At 72.8% G+C, this 16,266-nt stretch overlaps 5 protein-coding genes across 5 annotated transcripts in view; 2 read left to right on the forward strand and 3 right to left on the reverse strand.

Moving 5' to 3' along the window:
• Positions 1–2,785: 2,785 nt before the first annotated feature.
• AURANDRAFT_68307 (hypothetical protein) lies at positions 2,786–3,637 on the reverse strand (the record flags this gene model as incomplete). The annotated part of the gene is made up of 1 exon (XM_009043966.1): positions 2,786–3,637. One exon carries the CDS (start codon positions 3,635–3,637, stop codon positions 2,786–2,788), a length of 852 nt encoding a protein of 283 aa, XP_009042214.1.
• Positions 3,638–7,321: 3,684 nt separating this feature from the next.
• Positions 7,322–10,538, reverse strand: AURANDRAFT_34485 (hypothetical protein; the record flags this gene model as incomplete). The annotated part of the gene is made up of 3 exons (XM_009043965.1): positions 7,322–7,448; positions 7,833–7,893; positions 9,992–10,538. Coding segments are annotated over 3 exons (735 nt in total), but the record flags the coding sequence as incomplete, so codon positions are not given.
• A 1,128-nt stretch (positions 10,539–11,666) lies between these two features.
• Positions 11,667–12,194, reverse strand: HYP6 (hypothetical protein; the record flags this gene model as incomplete). The annotated part of the gene is made up of 1 exon (XM_009043964.1): positions 11,667–12,194. One exon carries the CDS (start codon positions 12,192–12,194, stop codon positions 11,667–11,669), a length of 528 nt encoding a protein of 175 aa, XP_009042212.1.
• Positions 12,195–12,924: 730 nt separating this feature from the next.
• On the forward strand, positions 12,925–13,401 carry AURANDRAFT_15293 (hypothetical protein; the record flags this gene model as incomplete). The annotated part of the gene is made up of 1 exon (XM_009043962.1): positions 12,925–13,401. A coding segment is annotated over one exon (477 nt), but the record flags the coding sequence as incomplete, so codon positions are not given.
• A 163-nt stretch (positions 13,402–13,564) lies between these two features.
• AURANDRAFT_68309 (hypothetical protein) overlaps positions 13,565–16,266 on the forward strand; it is a gene marked incomplete at both ends in the record, with an annotated part of 20,277 nt that continues 17,575 nt past the window's right edge. Inside the window, 2 exons of the mRNA XM_009043963.1 lie at positions 13,565–15,356; positions 15,557–16,242. Of these exons, the coding sequence (XP_009042211.1) occupies positions 13,565–15,356; positions 15,557–16,242 (2,478 nt within the window). The remainder of the gene's footprint in view (positions 15,357–15,556; positions 16,243–16,266) is intronic.

Here is a 16,266-nt window from a genome sequence, read left to right on the forward strand (position 1 = left end):
GGCAAGCCGTTGAGCATTTGGGAGCGGGAAAAACAAAAGGAGTGCAAGAAGCGAGGATGGGAGGGTTTTCGGGACTCCAAAGGTAAGCGGAAGAAGCGGAAGACGGCGTCGAATGAGAAAGTCTTCAGCGAAGCGAGTTTGCAGCGGCACGTCGAAGCGGGCGAGGACCGCGCGGACGGCCGGCGAACGGCACAGATTGGTAGCGCCGCGGCCTCCGACGAATACGGCGCGCGCCTGCAGCAGCTCCAGCGCATCTACTTCGAGAAGGAGATGAAAAACGAGGGGGGCGCGCGCGGCTACCAGACGAAAGTGGAGATGCAGAAGGCGCAGCACCTGTTCTGCAAGCCGCCCATCGGAACCATGCGCTGCAACGTCTGCGACATCGACGTGAGGAAGCGCGGCGGCCGCGTCTTCGAGCACTATTTCCGCGTGCTCGAGAACGGCACCATCGAGTACTACGCGCGGGGGTTCCCGTGCTGCAGCGCCTGCAACCTGAGCATCGTCAAGGACGCCACGGACATGGGGTGGGAGAAGCTGGAGTCGGCCGTCGCGAAGCAGGCGGCGCGCGAGTGGGCCGCCTCGGCCATCGAGATCCTCAAGGGCGAGTAGGCCTAGCATCCCACTAAACTACGAACGCCCTCGGGTGGCGCCCCCGAAAACACGCGCTGACCACGGTGGCCGCGCGGTCCGCGCCCTGGAGCGCGCCGAGCGCGTCGACGTCTGCGGCGCGGCAGCGAGCCGATCCTTGAAGAGGCTTGAAGGACGCAACGGAGCGCCGCGCGTCACTGCCGCGTCCTTGGACAAGGACTTGTCCAGCTGGCACGTGACAGCGAAGACCGTCGCGCGTGCGTCGCACCGGACGTCATGGACCTCGGTTCCATGTCAGCTGCGGAGCTCGCGGCGCTGGCAGAGCAGGTCCGAGCGGCGCGCGAGGCGCTCGAGGTGCGCGACGCCCACGCGGCGCAGGAGGCCCAGGAGGCGCCGGCGCACGCCGCCGACGACGAGGACGATGCCGACGTCGAGGTCGCGGGCCTCGACCTCGCGCGGACGAACGCGACGTCCCTCCAGATCGACGGCTCCCCGCGGCCCGCGTCGCAGCTGTCGCAGCTGACGGGCGCGACGTTCGAGGACTCGGATAGCGCGCCCGAGGACGACACGGACCTGGACGCGCGGTTTGTTCCCAGGGAGAAGCCCATCCACGACAACGAGATCACGCGATCATCATCATTCATAGGATCCATCTTATACCCCGCGGAGTACGACTACGGCCACCTCGAGAACGGGATGTCGCCGGCGCCGGTCATGTGCGTGGGGTACCTCCCTTTCGACCCGCAAAACGGCAACCCCAAGAAACAGGTCGCCGTCGCCGACTTCCTCTTCCAGCCCGGCGACCAGAAGCCCCGCCGCTTCGCGGGCACCTACGAGGACCTCGCGCGGCTCTGGGCCGCGGGCGTCGGGCCGTCGGTCGTGACGGACATGCGAAAGAATTGCGTCTTCAGCTGGGTGCCGTCCGACCCGGCGCCGGCGTGGTTGACCGAGCGCCTGCCCCTCCACAGCGACGACACCTTCGAGTACCTGATGCTCTGCTTCGCGCTCAACGTGCGACCTTGGATTCCCTTCATGGGCATCATGTTCCGCGAGTGGACGTGCTGGCTCGCGGGGAAGTGGCTCTGGAAAAAAGGAGCAACCCGCGCCCGCGCCATCTTCAACTTCAACAATCGCTGCCTCACGATGGCCATGAACGCGACGAAGCGGAACCCGAACGGCAAGTGTCGGATTCCAGGGTGCAAGTTCGCGGGGTCCGAGGTTGACCACCGCGCTTGCACCCGCATTCCCGCCGGAAACATGTGCAAGCACCACAACACGGGCATCGCGACGGCCTACGAGGCGCTCGGCGCGCGCCGCGTGATCGCGATGGCGGAGCGCTCCGTCGGCCACGTCAAGAGCGTGGGCGAGCGCTTCGCCGTCGCCCCCGGCGAGGGCGAAGAGCCGCAGCCCACGGGCCCGCAGGGCGGCTTCTACTAGTCTGGTCGTAAGTATCACCGTAGCCCGCGGCGCGCCCAGCGCTCCGCGCCCATGGACCTCGCCTTCGACCTCGTGGAGGCGCCCGCGGCGCCGGAGCCCGTCGCGCGCGCCTGGACCGGCGCGCTCGGGGAGACGACGCTTCTCTTGGACGACGCGACGAAGCTTCCGGCGCGACGGCGCTTCTGGCTCCCGCGCGGCGGCGACGCGCGCTGCGCGGTCGAACGCCTCGTCTCGGACGTGCTCGACTTCCACGCGGCGAGCGCGGCGTTCCCCGAGGGCCGGGGCGGCGCCGTCTTCTGGTGCGAGCGCGACGGCGACACGGCCGAGAAGAGGACCGACCCGACGCCGGCGTGCGCCACGGCGACGTTTTTGAGCTCCGACGGGCCGGCCCTGGGCGTCGTCGGCGACGCGCAGACCTTCGTCGTCTTCGCGCGGGCGGGCGCCCACGTCGCCTGGCCCGGCAACCTCGCGGCCGGCGTGCTCGACGACGGCCGGAAGAAGGCCGGGCTCCGGCTCCACGTCGACGTCTACGCGACGCGGCGGCCGCGCTGCGACGCGCTCCCCGCGGCCCTCGCGGCGGCGCTGTCGCCCCTGCGGGTGCCCTTCGACGCGGGGGGGCCGGACCGGACCTCGTCCCTCTACGTCGCCGGGCCCGACGAGCCCGCGGGCGCGCGCCGCCACCTCGACGCGCAGCGCGCGCGCGGCGGGCCCGGCGCGAGCATCGTCGTCGGCGTCGACCTGGTCTCGTAATGTCGCGCTGTTATCCCCCGCAGTAGGCCGCGTGGAGCGCCGCGTCGTCGGGGAACACGTCCGCCCGGAGCCACGCCGCCACGTCGTCCGAGAGCTGGGACGAGTACCACGGCGCGATGCGCTCGCCGTACTTCAGCTCGGCGAGCCGCCGCGACGCGTTGCGGAAGCGGTTGCCCGTGCGGTGGAGGTCCGCGCCCGAGCGCTCGAGGGCCTCGAGCTTCGAGGCGTTGTCGCCGAGTCTCGCGACCAGCGCCGCAAAGTCCTCCAGGAGCCGGTCCGTGCAGACGTAGTGGACCTCCGCCGTCGCGCAGTCCAGGCCGCCGAGGTATTTCTGCGCCGTGGAGATGTCGAGGCCCCAGCAGGTGCGCGCGTTGACCGTCGCGTGGCCCGGGTCGGTCTCGTCGAAGTACGCGGCGGCGACGGCGTCGGCCGTCCAATTCCAGGCCGCGAACTCCCGGCACCAGTGCAGGTTCTTCTTGAAGCAGTTCTCGCCCTTGCGGCAATTATTGATGGAGCTGTGGACGCGCGCCGCCGGGTCCCTCAGCGTGACCACGAAGCACGACGGCGTCGTCAGGTTTCGGTCGCGGTAGCGGTGGAGCCAGTGCGCGGGCGCCGCGGCGTCGGCGTCCCCTGGGGGGTCCCCGGCGGCGAAGTCGGCGGCCTGGACGTTCGCCACGGTGACGCGGTGGTCGTGGTGCGCGTAGGGGCTGTACAGCTCCATGAGTTGCGTGAGCGAGCGCGTGCCCGTGGACGGCGGCGCCAGGTTGATGCAGTCGCGCAGCGGCTTCGTCGTGCGCGCGGCCGCGGCGCGGCAGGCGGCGCTCAGCAAGGGACTTTGCGCGCGTGCGACGCAGGCCAGCATGGCGGAGATCACGCGGAGCATCGCATCAGGATCGATGCATCGCATCAGGATCCCAGCATCGTCGAGGGCAGCCTCTTTGTGTTCAAGGTGCAGTGCAAGCTCGAGTAGTGGCAAAAGTGGCATGGCGCCCAGCCTCGGCGCCAGGTGCAAAGCCATGCTCCTGATGCTGCTGCAGGCCGCCGCTGCGCTCAAAGCCGTCGAGCTGCACGCCTTCACGAAAAGCCGCGGCGGCGGCAACCCCGCCAGCGTCGCGCTGGTCGCCGACTGGCCGGCCGACGACGAGCTCGCGGCGCTCGCGCAACGCGCAGAGCACGGCGGCCCAACCGCGATCGTCAGAGGCGCCGGCCCGTACGACGTGCGCTACTTTGCGTGTGACGGCTCGGAGATGACGTTTTGCGGCCACGCGACGCTCGCGGCCGCGAAGGAAGCGCTCGACGACGGCGCGTCCGGGTCCTTCAACGCGGTGCTCGCGGGCACCGTCGCCGCCTCCCGTTCCGACGGCGCCGTGTCCCTGACGCTCGAGGCCGGCCCCGCGTCGGAGCCGCCGCCGTCGCTCGTCGACGACGCGCTCGCCGTCTTGCGGCTGGAGGCGTGCCTCGGCGCCGCGCTGTACTCGGGCACGGACCTCGTGCTCGGGCGTGGGCGGTCGACGCCGCGCCGACGCCGCGCCGACGCCGCGCCGCGTCCGCCGCGACGGCGGGACCGAGCGCCGTCGATCCGTCCAAAAATCGCGGAAATCCGTCGCGATCGCGGCGAGCGGCGCGCGGTTTCGCGGGACCGCGGGACCGCGCGCGCCCGCGCCGGAACGTTCCCGCGCCTCCCGCGCCGTCACGCGCCCCGGTCGGGCCGCCGCGAAGCCCCGGTGCGTCCGCCGGCGCCGCGGGCCGCGTGCCGACGGCAAAGCGCCGGCGTCGCGGCCCGGAGCGACGCCTCGGCCGCCGAGCCCGGAATCCCCGAGCGACGCGCGGACGTCGCTACGAGTAGTACGCTGTATTTCGAAGGCGTGGGTAGCGAGGGGGAGGGTCGTGGTCGGGGGGAGGCGCGGGCCCGGGACGAGTCGAGCCGCGTCGGCGGGCGGGAGGGGGCGCGCGGCGCCGCGAACTCGGCCCCGATCCCCGGCGAGGAAGCGGGGCGAGCGGTCCGCGACGAACTTCTACCAGACGGTCTGGCAGGTCGGCAGGTACCAGAACGGGTGGTCGTCGTTGCCGATGGCCTCCTCGGGCACGGGCTTGGTGAAGAGGTTGTTGCGGAACATGAACTTGCGGTGGCGGAAGATGCGCTGGCGGCGCTCCTCCGAGTAGAGGTCGGGCTCGGCCGCCGCGGGCGCCGGGGGCGGCACCACGGGCGCGGGCGGCGGCGGCGCGGCGGCGACGGGCGCCGGCGGCGACGCGGCGGCGGGCGGCGGCGCGGCGGCGACGGGCGCCGGCGGCGGCGCGGGCAGTTCCGGGTCGTCGTCGCCGCCGAGGAGTTCCGCGAGGATCGCGGCTTCGTCCCGCGCCGGGGCGGCGCGGCCGGACTTGTCGGCCTCGTGGAAGATGCGCTCGATCGCGGCGAGGAAGCGCGCGGCGTCCTCGGGGAGCACGTCGGCGTCGAGGCCGAAGTTCGCGCGGTCGCCCGTGAACGCCTCGCCCTGGAGCCGCTTGAGGTGGACTTTGCCCTGGGTGTACAGGACCCCGGCGGCCTCGGCGGAGCTCACCCGAACAGTGGCGTTGGACGACCTGCTGCCGGGGACCCCTAAGGTGACGACGAACCCATTGAGGCTCTGCGCCGTCGTGACCCCCAGGAACTGCTGCGCGACGCCGAAGTCGTAGACCGCGGCGACGACCTGCAGCGCCTCGAGCAGAGACGCGCCCTGGTTCGGGATGCAGCGCGGCGGCTGCCGCGCGTAGCGGTTGAACGCGTCGGCGGCGTCCTCCTCGGTCGCGAACTGGGCCGCCGCGTCGCCGATGTGCCGGAACGGCACAGCGCGCCTCGAGGAGACGACGCCCAACGTGCGGATCTGACACGAGGGGGTCCGGAGGAGCATGACGCGCCGCGCGACGACGACGCGGACCGCGCCGTTCACCGCGGCGAGGGCGTCCGCGGGGGACGTGTAGGGCACCGCCAGCACCTCCCGGAGCTGGCGGCACTCGGGGTACTTTTCGGCCAGCGCGTCGACGCGCGCGATGCCCAGCGCGACGGTCGTCACGGTCCCCTGGACCTCGGCCCAAACCTCCCGCGACAGGAAAAGCTCGCCGCCCGCCCGCTCGACGCGCGCGTTGAAGTGCTCCCTGGTCCCGTGGAAGGCGTCGCGGCGCGCGGCGTCGCCGATGTCGACCCGCCGCGCCAAGGCAGCTAACCGGTTGTACTTCTTGCCACCCACCGGCGACTCGAAGATGGGGACCAGCACGACCTCCTTCTTCCCCTCGCTCCTCGCCGACACTTGGAAGCCCCGCAGCGCGTCGTCGCCGTGCGCCGCGACGGCCTCGGCGTGACCGCGGACCGCGCGGTCGCGCAGGGGGCCGTCGAGGCCGTCCAGGGCGACGGCGATGGGCGGCAGCGCGGGCGCCGCGGCCGCGGCCGCGGGCGCGGCCGCGGGCGCCGCGGCCGCGGGCGCCGCGGGCGCGGGCGGCGCCGCCGCTACAGCCACGATGCCCGCGTCGAGGGGCGGCGGCGGCGCCGGCGCCGCGCGCGCCACGGCGTCCGCGCCCGCCGCGCGCCGCGCGCGCTTCCCCGCCGGCGACTCCGACGCCGGCGACGCCGCGGCGCCGCGCGCCGCGGCGGCGGCGAAGTCCGCGGCGACGGCGCCGCGGCCGCGGCCGCGCGCGGACGACGGCGTCGCCGCCGGCGGCGCCGCCGGCGGCGGCGGCAGGCTCCGCTTCCGCGGCGCCGGCGGCTCGAAGTCGGAGTCGGAGCCGCCGCTGCTGGGCTCGTCCTCGGAGACCTCGGCGTCGCTCGCGTCGCCGAGCTCGGCGCCGTCGGGCTCGACGGCCGCGTCGCGCGGCGGCGGGTCGGCCATGACGACGTCGGGGCGCGCGGGCTCGGGCGCTCCGAGGGGCACGGCGGCGGCCGACGGCGCGGCGCCGCCGCCGCCGTCGCCGTCGAGCTCGATGTGCTCGAGCGCGTCGCTCAGCCGCGCGACGCGGCCGAAGCCGGGCGCGCGGTCGCCCGCGGCCTCGTCGAAGGCCGTGACGAGGCGCCGCGACGACGGCGCGGCGACCTCGCCCGCGAGCGCGGCCTCGTCCGCGGGCGCGGCCTCGTCCGCGGGCGCCGGGGCCGCCACGCGCAGCGCGGCCGGGGCCGCCACGCGCAGCGCGGCCGGGTGCGCCGGCGCCAGGTTCTCCGCGTGCGCCAACACCGTCGTCTCGTCCCCCTCGAAGAGGACCGTGACGACGTCGCCGCCGTCGCCCGGGTCGCCCGGGACGACGGCGACGACGATGCCCCGGCGCTCCGCGTTGTCCGCGAAGACGCCGAGGCCCGCGCGGACCTCGTCGCCGCGCACGAAGTGGCCGCGCGCGCGCGCCGCGGCGGCCTCGAAGGACGCGGCCTCCGGCGCCGGCGCCGGCGTCGCCGCGGGGACGGCGGCGCCGCCGGCCCCCGACTGCTCGAGGTCCGGCGCGCGGCCGCGGCCGAGCGGCGGCGGCGCGCCGTCGGCCGCCGGCGCCAGGTTCTCCGCGCGCGCGCGCGCGCACATCTTGTCGCCGTGGGGCGCGCCGGCCTCGGCGAGGGCGAGGGGCGCGTCGGCCTCGGCGAGGGCGCGGGGCGCGCCGGCGCCGGTCTCGGCGGCCGCCGCGAGCAGCGCGAAGCCGGCGAGGAGCGGGAAGGCGCGGCCCTCGCGTTCCTCGTCGAGGTCGACGACCTCGACGATCTGGAAGTTCCAGGGCGGCGCCTCCGGCGGCGCGGCCGCGGCCGGGCCGCGGGACCGCGGCCGCGGCAGCGGGTCGGGCTCGTAGACGACCGCCGGCGCCCGCCGGTCGCGCTGGACGCCCGCGCGGCGGAGGACCTCGCTCGCGCCGAGCGCCTCCGTGGGGAGCGGCGCGGGGCCGAAGGCCGCGAGCGTCGGCACCGCCTTGACGCCGACGAGCGCGAGGATGTCGGCGGCGGCGCCGCGGTTCGCGAAGATGGAGCGGATCGTCGCGCCCGGAAGCGCTTCCGTGGTCGCCACGAGGCGGCGCGCGCGCCGCGGGTTGATGTCTTCGCCCGTCTCCTCGAAGACGATGGCGATGTCCTTCTTGTCGAACGCGCGCGCCGCGGCCTTGGCCGCGGCGCCCCGGCCGCTTTTGGAGATGGGGAGGAGGCCCATCTTCTCCCAGAACTTCGTCGACCCCCCCTCGCCGACCGTCGTCGTGAGCATGACGATCTTGAAGCCGTCGCGCGCGAGGAGGTCGTAGAGCGCGGCGGCGAAGCGCGTCCCGAGCCGGAGGCCCAGGACGCGCCGGTAGTTCGCGCCGACCACGAAGGCGTGGACGTACGCCGCGCGCTCGGCGACGCGCGCGTCCTCGACGACCGCGAGCGCGATGACGCCCGCGACGTCGTGGGTGAGGTAGATGACGACGACGTTCTCCGTCGTCTCCTGCTCGCCGGTGACGACCCGCTCCCAGAAGTCGATGCCCGCGTCGATGCCCGCAAATCCCTACCAGAAACAAATTCATTCAAATGGAGGAGGGGGGCGGGAGTTTGAACGCACCTGGCGGGGCAACGCCGCGCAGGCCACCGCGAGCTCGCGCGGCACGCCGCCGGGGCAGACGTGCAAAGTCAAACACGCGTTAATACGGACGACGCGCGCCTGCATCGCGCCGCCGCACGGAAGCGTGATCGAGGGCCTGTCCCGAGCGGCAAAATACTGGGTCGCCGACTCCAGCCGGCCCCCGAGCGCCGCTGGACCGCCGAGCAGCCCCCGCGGCACGACGGCCACACCCGGAGGCCCCGACGAAACGACGACGGGGCGACGTCGGCTGGACCTCCATCGTCATTACGTCTTCGGATGAGTCTGACGCCCATCGTGAGGTTTGCCTGTCCGATCGCACGCGAAAGAGAAACAAGGGCTGCATGATGGGCTGTTCGGGCCATGTTCGGGCCATCCCAGGCCGTCGCCGCCGCACGGCGGGCTCCACCGCTCCGACGGCGGCCAGGCGAGCTTCACCCCGATCGTGCCGCCCGTCGACGACGACGCGGCCGCCGCGCCACGTGTGTTCGTCGCGGACCCGGCGCAGCCCCACGAGGGACGATGGGGTGGCCTCGCGCGCGCGAGTGGCGAGCGGGCCCCATCGCGGGGACGCCGCGACCCCGGCGCTCAATTCGACTGCGCGCTCATGGCCGTCAACTTCCGCGGGAGGCGTTCCTCCCAGGGCGGGAAAGGGCGCGACGCGCCCGACTTCAAAGGCGCCCCGCTCGGCCGTTTTCCGCTCGATTCGGCTGATTCTAGGACGAGCGATCATCGCTCGGAGCGGCCTCGCCGCGTGGATGCTTGCTCCGGCACGACCGCGCGCGGGACGCTCACGTTGAAGCGACGTTGAATCCGCCGCCTTCGACGGCGCGTTCCGCTACGGCCAGACGAAGCCGCTCTCCGTCTACCGCTTCGTGGCGCACAACACGATGGAGGCGAAGATGTACAAGCGCCAGGTCTTCAAGATGGGCATCGGGCGGACCGTCGTCGACGACGCCGCGACCGGACGCCACTTCGGCGACGACGACATGGGCGACCTCCTCGGCGAGTGCGACGACGGCGACGACGACGACGACGCGTGCGAGCACCCGCCGCCGCGGCTCGCGCGGCTGCTGGGCGCTTTGCCGGGCCTCGTGAAGCGCGTGCACCTGCACGAGCCGCTGATGGAGGAGTGCGCGTCCGAGCAGCTCGCGCCGGAGGAGGCGGCCTTCGCCGAGTGGGAGGAATCGTCCAAGGCCATCAAGGCGCGGCGCGTCGACCCCTGGCAGGAGTACGTCGTGCCCGGCTCGGGGGCCAAGTGGTACGTCAACGTCGACACGCTCGAGCGCACGGCGGCGCCGCCGCCGGTCTTCGCCGCGCCGCCGCCGGCGTCGCCCTGGCGGGCCTGCGTCGACCCGGCGACGGGCCGGACCTACTACGCGAACGTCCTCACGGGCGCGTCGCAGTGGGCGCCGCCCGTCGTCGCGCCGCTCGCGCCGAGCAACGCCGTCGTCCCGCTCGCCTGCACGCCGAAGCCGCGGCTCGCGCCCGAGGCCGTCGCGGCATGGAAGGGGTCGGGGTGATTGCGTCCTTAAGAGTGAAGAGAGCCCTGACTAGCGCTCGTGCCTGTGGGACGGGGCCCGGCAGCGCGACGGGTGGTCGCCGGCGGCGATGAGCGCCTTGCAGGTGCACGGGCAGCCCGTCGCCCGGCACGAGCTCGGGTCCGGCACGTCGCCCGTGCAGAGGCACTCGTGCCGGTGGGACGGGGCCTTGCAGGCCCGCGTGTAGTCGCCGGCGGCGATGAGCGCCTTGCAGGTGCACGGGCAGCCCGTCGCCCGGCACGAGCTCGGGTCCGGCGCGTCGCCCTTGCAGAGGCACTCGTGCCGGTGGGACGGGGCCTTGCAGGCCCGCGTGTAGTCGCCGGCGGCGATGAGCGCCTTGCAGGTGCACGGGCAGCCCGTCGCCCGGCACGAGCTCGGGTCCGGCGCGTCGCCCTTGCAGAGGCACTCGTGCTTGTGGGACGCGGCCTTGCAGGCCCGCGTGTAGTCGCCGGCGGCGATGAGCGCCTTGCAGGTGCACGGGCAGCCCGTCGCCCGGCACGAGCTCGGGTCCGGCGCGTCGCCCTTGCAGAGGCACTCGTGCCGGTGGGACGGGGCCTTGCAGGCCCGCGTGTAGTCGCCGGCGGCGATGAGCGCCTTGCAGGTGCACGGGCAGCCCGTCGCCCGGCACGAGCTCGGGTCCGGCGCGTCGCCCTTGCAGAGGCACTCGTGCCGGTGGGACGGGGCCTTGCAGGCCCGCGTGTAGTCGCCGGCGGCGATGAGCGCCTTGCAGGTGCACGGGCAGCCGGACGCCCGGCACTCGCTCGGGTCCGGCGCGTCGCCCTTGCAAAGGCACTCGTGCCGGTGGGACGCGGCCCGGCACTTCCGCGAGTAGTCGCCGGCGGCGATGAGCGCCTTGCAGGTGCACGGGCAGCCCGTCGCCCGGCACTCGCTCGGGTCCGGCGCGTCGCCCTTGCAGAGGCACTCGTGCCGGTGGGACGGGGCCTTGCAGGCCCGCGTGTAGTCGCCGGCGGCGATGAGCGCCTTGCAGGTGCACGGGCAGCCCGTCGCCCGGCACGAGCTCGGGTCCGGCGCGTCGCCCTTGCAGAGGCACTCGTGCCGGTGGGACGGGGCCTTGCAGGCCCGCGTGTAGTTCCCGCCGGCCGCGAGAATCTTGCAGGTGCAGCCGCCCGGCCCCGGCACGAGGCGCTGCTTCTTCGCCGGCGGCGCCTTGGGCGCCGGCTCGTCCTCGTCCTCGTCGTCGATGTCTTGCACCGCGCCGTCCTTCTTCGCCTTTTCCATGGACTCGGCGGCGCGCTCCGCGGGCGACTGGACTTTCGTGAGCTCGAAGTCGTCGTCCTCCTCGCGCGGCCGCTTCCGCGCCGCGGGCGCCGCGGGTGTCGCGGCCGCGGCGGCGCTGGGCTCGCGCTTCACCGCCGCCGCCGGGGGCTCCGCGCGCTTGCGCTTCGTCCCCTCGGCCGGCGGCGCGACGACCGCGACCGGCGCGACGCCGAAGACCTCCAGCTCGAGCGCCTCGACGGTCTTCACGATTGTCTCGTAGGTCATGCCCGCCGCCGCGGCGCACAGGCGCACGGCGGGGGCCAGACCGCTCCCGGACTGCTCCACGCCGAGCTGCTCGCACAGTGCGGCGACGCGGTCCTTCATGGCGCTCATTGCGGGCCTGGCACAGGGCCGGACAGTCGAAAACGGCGTTCGTAGGCGTTGCCCGCGACAAGGCACGACGCCGTCGACGCTCTGCGGACAGACGACGGACCGAGGCTCGAGTTCAACACCTTCAACGAGACGTTCAACGAAATGAGGAGGGCGTGTGAAGAAACTCGAACGACACCTCTTTTACACAGCGCCCCTAGGCCTCCTCCTCTTCGTCCTCGAAGTCGTCCTCCTCCTCGAAGTCCTCCTCCTCGAAGTCCTCCTCCTCGTCCTCGAGGTCGTCCTCGTCCTCGTCCTCGGCCGCGCCGCCCTCGACGTCGTCCTCGTCCTCCTCCGCCGCCGCTGCGTCGCCCTCGGCGGCCGCCGCCGCGGCCTGGGCCTCCTCGTGCTGCGCCTGCATGGCCTTGAGCCACGCGGGCTGCGGCGCGACGAAGGGCCGCTCGAGGTCGCGGCCCAGGAGGTGGGCCTGGACGAGGGGCTCCTTGACGAGGGCCGCGACGCCCATGACGGCCTGGGCGACGAGGGGCTGGACCATGCCCTTCTTGATGTGGAGGAAGCACATGAGCGCGAGCGACCCGAGCTGCGAGTTGCGGCCCTTCTTGACCATGTCGAGGTCGTAGTCGCGCACCGTCGTCTCCTTGGACGTGAGCTTGTCGACGAGGGCGCCGGCGACGCCGCCGGCGTCGCCGCCGTCGGCCTGCTTCTTCGCGAGCGCCGCGAGCATGGGATTGCCGGGCAGCGTGAGCGGCGTGTCGTCGTCCTTGGCGACGACGAGCGACTCGATGTAGGACAGCAGGCCCTGGTGGAGCACGAGGAAGCCCACGTAGAGCAGGCGCGCGATGACCGTGGCCTTGGACTTCTCCGTCTTGTCCAGCGCGGTGTTGATCGCCCGCATGGAACCGAACGTCAGCGCCATCTGGCCCACGAAGCCCAGCATGGGGTTCGACTCCACGGCGGCGTCGTACTTGTCGCAGAGCGCGTTCACGGGCCGCAGCAGCTTCACGACGGCCGGCGTCCCCGTCGGGTCCAGGGCCTTGGCCGCGCCCTTGGACTTCTTCGCCTTGCTCGCGCCGCCGCGCAGCGCGAGGGCGCGCGCAGCGTGGCGTCGTCGGTCGAGCGGGACCGCAGCGGTCCTCCGCGACTCGAGCGCGCCCGCCGAGACGGCGAGCGCCGCCAGCAGGCAAGCCGCAAAGTGTGCGCGCGCCATGCTGCTGTGGATCTTGAATTCAGCGAGTGGGGGGAGCATGGGAGCCAGTTTTTTGCCTCGACTGCTGCTGGTCATGCGCTGCGCCTGGGCCTTCGTCGGCCGGCGGCAGATCGCGGCGACGCCGCGGCGATCGCTGCGCAGCCATGCGACCGACGACGACTGGTTCAGCCCGGCCCAGCGCGCCGCGCTGCCGACCGTCGACGCGTCGCAGTGGGCGCGCCTCGAGGCCGCCGCGCGGCACCTCTTCGACTGGAACGCCAAGGTCAACGTCGTGTCGCGCAAGGACCTGGACCGGCGCAAGCTCGTCGAGCTCCACTACCTGCCGTCGCTCGCGCTCCTCAACGTGCCGGGCTTCGCGGGCCTCGCTCCGGCGTCGCGCGTCGTCGACGTCGGCACGGGCGGCGGCTTCCCGGGCCTGCCGCTGGCCATCTGCCGGCCGGAGCTCGACTTCACGCTCTGCGACTCGCGCAGGAAGAAGGTCGACGTCGTGAAATCGTGCGCGGACGTCGCAAATTGCGACAACGTCGCGCCCGTCGCGGGCCGCGCGCCCCAGGACATCGCCGGGGACCACGACCTCGTGCTCGGCCGGTCCGTGAAGAACCTGCCCGACTTCTTCCGCACCGTCGCGCCGGCGCTCTCGCCCGTGGCGCGCCGGCGCGGCGACACCTTCTCGGGCGTGCTCTACATCAAGGGCGGCGACATCGCCGACGAGCTCGACGAGCTCGGCGGGGCCATCGCGCCGGCGGCGACCTGGGCCATCGAGGAGCTGCTCGGCGGCGTCGTCGCGACGGACAAGCGCGTCCTCTACTTCGAGAAGGGCGACGTCCTGGGGGCCGTAAGATAACGTTTCCTTCACATTGAGGCGTCGAGCGGTCCGCTGGGCAGCCATGATGGCGCCCGCCGTGGCGGCGCTGCGGCTCCTCGCCGCGGCGGCGACGGCGTCGGCCGTGTCGCTGGCGTCCTTCGACCTCGACGTCGCCAGCGGCCTGCTGACGCTGAGCTTCGACGCGACGGTCCAGTCGGCGACGCTCAACATCAGCGCCGTGGCGCTCCAGAGCAACCTCACGTCGGCCGAGGAGCGCTACCGGCTGACGGGCATCACGGAGGACGTCTTCCCCGCCAGCAACTCGTCGAGCGTCGTGTCCGTGGCTATGGCCGAGGACGACCTGCTCGCGGTGCTCTTCCGAAGGCATCTCGCGGTGTCCGAAGAGAGCACGTGGCTCACGCTGCAGCCCGACAGCATCCGCGCGGTGTCCGGCGCCCTCGCCGACGGCCAGCTGCGGCCGGTCAAGGTCGACGACTTCACGGCCGACGACATGCAGCCGTCGCTCGAGGCCTTTGTGTTCGACATGGACGCGGAGACGTTGCATTTTCGCTTCTCCGAGCCCGTGAACCGGTCGACGCTGGACCTGAGCACCGTCGTGCTCCAGACGGCGTCGAACCAGAACGACGCCGAGGCCTCCCTGTCGCTCGTGAACGCCGGCGCGTCGCTCCTGCCCATGCCCTGCCACGACGTCTATACGACGACGGCCGCGCCGACGACGGGCGCGCCGAGCTCCGCGCCGACCTATATGACGGGCGCGCCGTCCATTACCGAATCGCCTTCCTACGTCCCGTCGCTCGCGCCGACCTACGACACGCCCGTGCCGACGCTCAACGGCACGGGGCACTGGGACGTCTGCGCGAACTACACGTCGGTGTACGATTCGCTGTGGATCAACGTGTCCATGGGCGCGACGAACGCCAACGCCATCAAGAGCGCCTACCCCCTCGGGAGCCAGGAGTCGCTGACCTACCTCGCGCTCTCCGACGCGCTCGCGGAGGATCTGGCGGGCAACGGCGCGCTCACGCAGTTCTGGTCCATCTACGAGGGGCAGCAGGCCGTCGAGTGGACGGGCGACGTGACGCCGCCGGAGCTCGTGAGCTTCGCGCTCGACATGGACGAGGGGCTGCTGGATCTGACGTTTTCGGAGACGGTGAACGCCTACCAGTTCGACGTGACGTGCGTGGGGCTCCAGGAGAGGGCCGACAACCGCACGGGCGGCCTGAGCCACGACCTCTGGGGCACGCCCTACCGGGGCACGCTCGTCACGTCCGACGACGCCGCGACGCTGACCCTGACCCTGTCCGCCGACGACCTCAACGAGATCAAGCGCGTCTCGCGATTGGCCATCGACGCGGACACGACGAACGTCTACGTCGAAGGCACGGAGTGCTACCGGGACAACGCCTGGCCGGCGAATTACGGCATCCGCACGCTGCCGACGGACGCTCTGGGCGTCGAGACCTACGTGCCGGACACGACGCGGCCGAAGCTCGTCTCGGGGTCGCTGGACCTCGACGCGTCGGTCCTGATTTTAGGGTTCGACGAGACGGTGAACGCGTCGTCGCTCGACATCGACCGCCTGAGCGTCCAGTCCACGGAGCGCGACGAGTCGACGACGGAGCGCATCGCCCTCTCCTCCGTGGCGACGCTGGGCGAGGACCGGGGCACGCGGCGCGCGTCGGGCGCGTCGACGAACGTGTCCGTCGCCATCGGCGCGCGCGACTTCGCGGCGATGAAGCTCGCGACGTCCTTCGGCAACGGCGTCGACTCGACGTTCTTCGCGGCGCTGAGCGGCGCCGTGTCCGACATGGCGGGGAACCTGCTCCAGGAGGTGCCCACGAGCAAGGGCCTGTGTGGAAATCAACCAGTGGAATGGACGCGTCCAGCAAAACTTCAAACCTCTCTAGCTCGGTCAAATCGAAGTCGATTCGGCTGATTTTTTGGACGAATCGATTGCTCTCGTCGAGTTCTCGAAGCATAGCCGAAGAGCTCGCATCGAAACTGTCGCATACGCGCACATTGAAGTCGGGTTGAAGATTTGATTTCCACACAGGCAAGGGCGTCGCGGCGGGCTACGGCGTCGTCGCCGACTCCACGCCGCCGACGCTCGACGCCTTCGTCCTCGACCTCGACGGCGGCGCGCTGAGCCTCGCCTTCGACGAGCCCGTGACGCGCCGGAGCCTGGACCTCACGAAGATCGTCCTCTCGGCGGACGAGGACGAGGACGCGGAGTCCGTGCGGCTCTCCGGCGCCGGCGCGGTCTTCGCCGACGCGCACGCGGCGGTCTACCGGTCGGGCCTGTCGCTGCTCCGGCTCGCCTACGAGCCCCTCGCGACGGCCCACGGCGCCGAGGTGCTCACGGTGCGGCTCGGGAGCGCCGACGTCGACGCCGTCAAGCTCCGCGAGAGCCTCTGCACGGCCGCGGAGACCACGCTGCTCAGCGGCGGGGACGCCTGGGTCGCGGACTCGGCGACGGGCAACGACGCCGCGGCGCTGGACTTCGAAGCGGCGTCCAACTTCACGGGCGACGGGACGCCGCCCGAGGTCGAGCGCGCGGTGCTCGACCTCGACGGCGGAATCTTAACGATCGTCGCGGACGAGCCCGTGCGCGCGGCGTCGGCGAACGCGTCGAGCTTCCGGCTCACGGGCCGCGCCGACGGTTTCGGCGCGACCGTGGCCGTCGACGTGCGCACGGGCCTCGCGCCCGACGCGACGGACGGCACGACGCTCGGCTTCGACGTCGACTGCTCCACGCTCGACCTC

The sequence above is a fragment of the Aureococcus anophagefferens genome (genome assembly GCF_000186865.1).
Source record: "Aureococcus anophagefferens unplaced genomic scaffold AURANscaffold_91, whole genome shotgun sequence".
Lineage (NCBI taxonomy): Eukaryota > Pelagophyceae > Pelagomonadales > Pelagomonadaceae > Aureococcus > Aureococcus anophagefferens.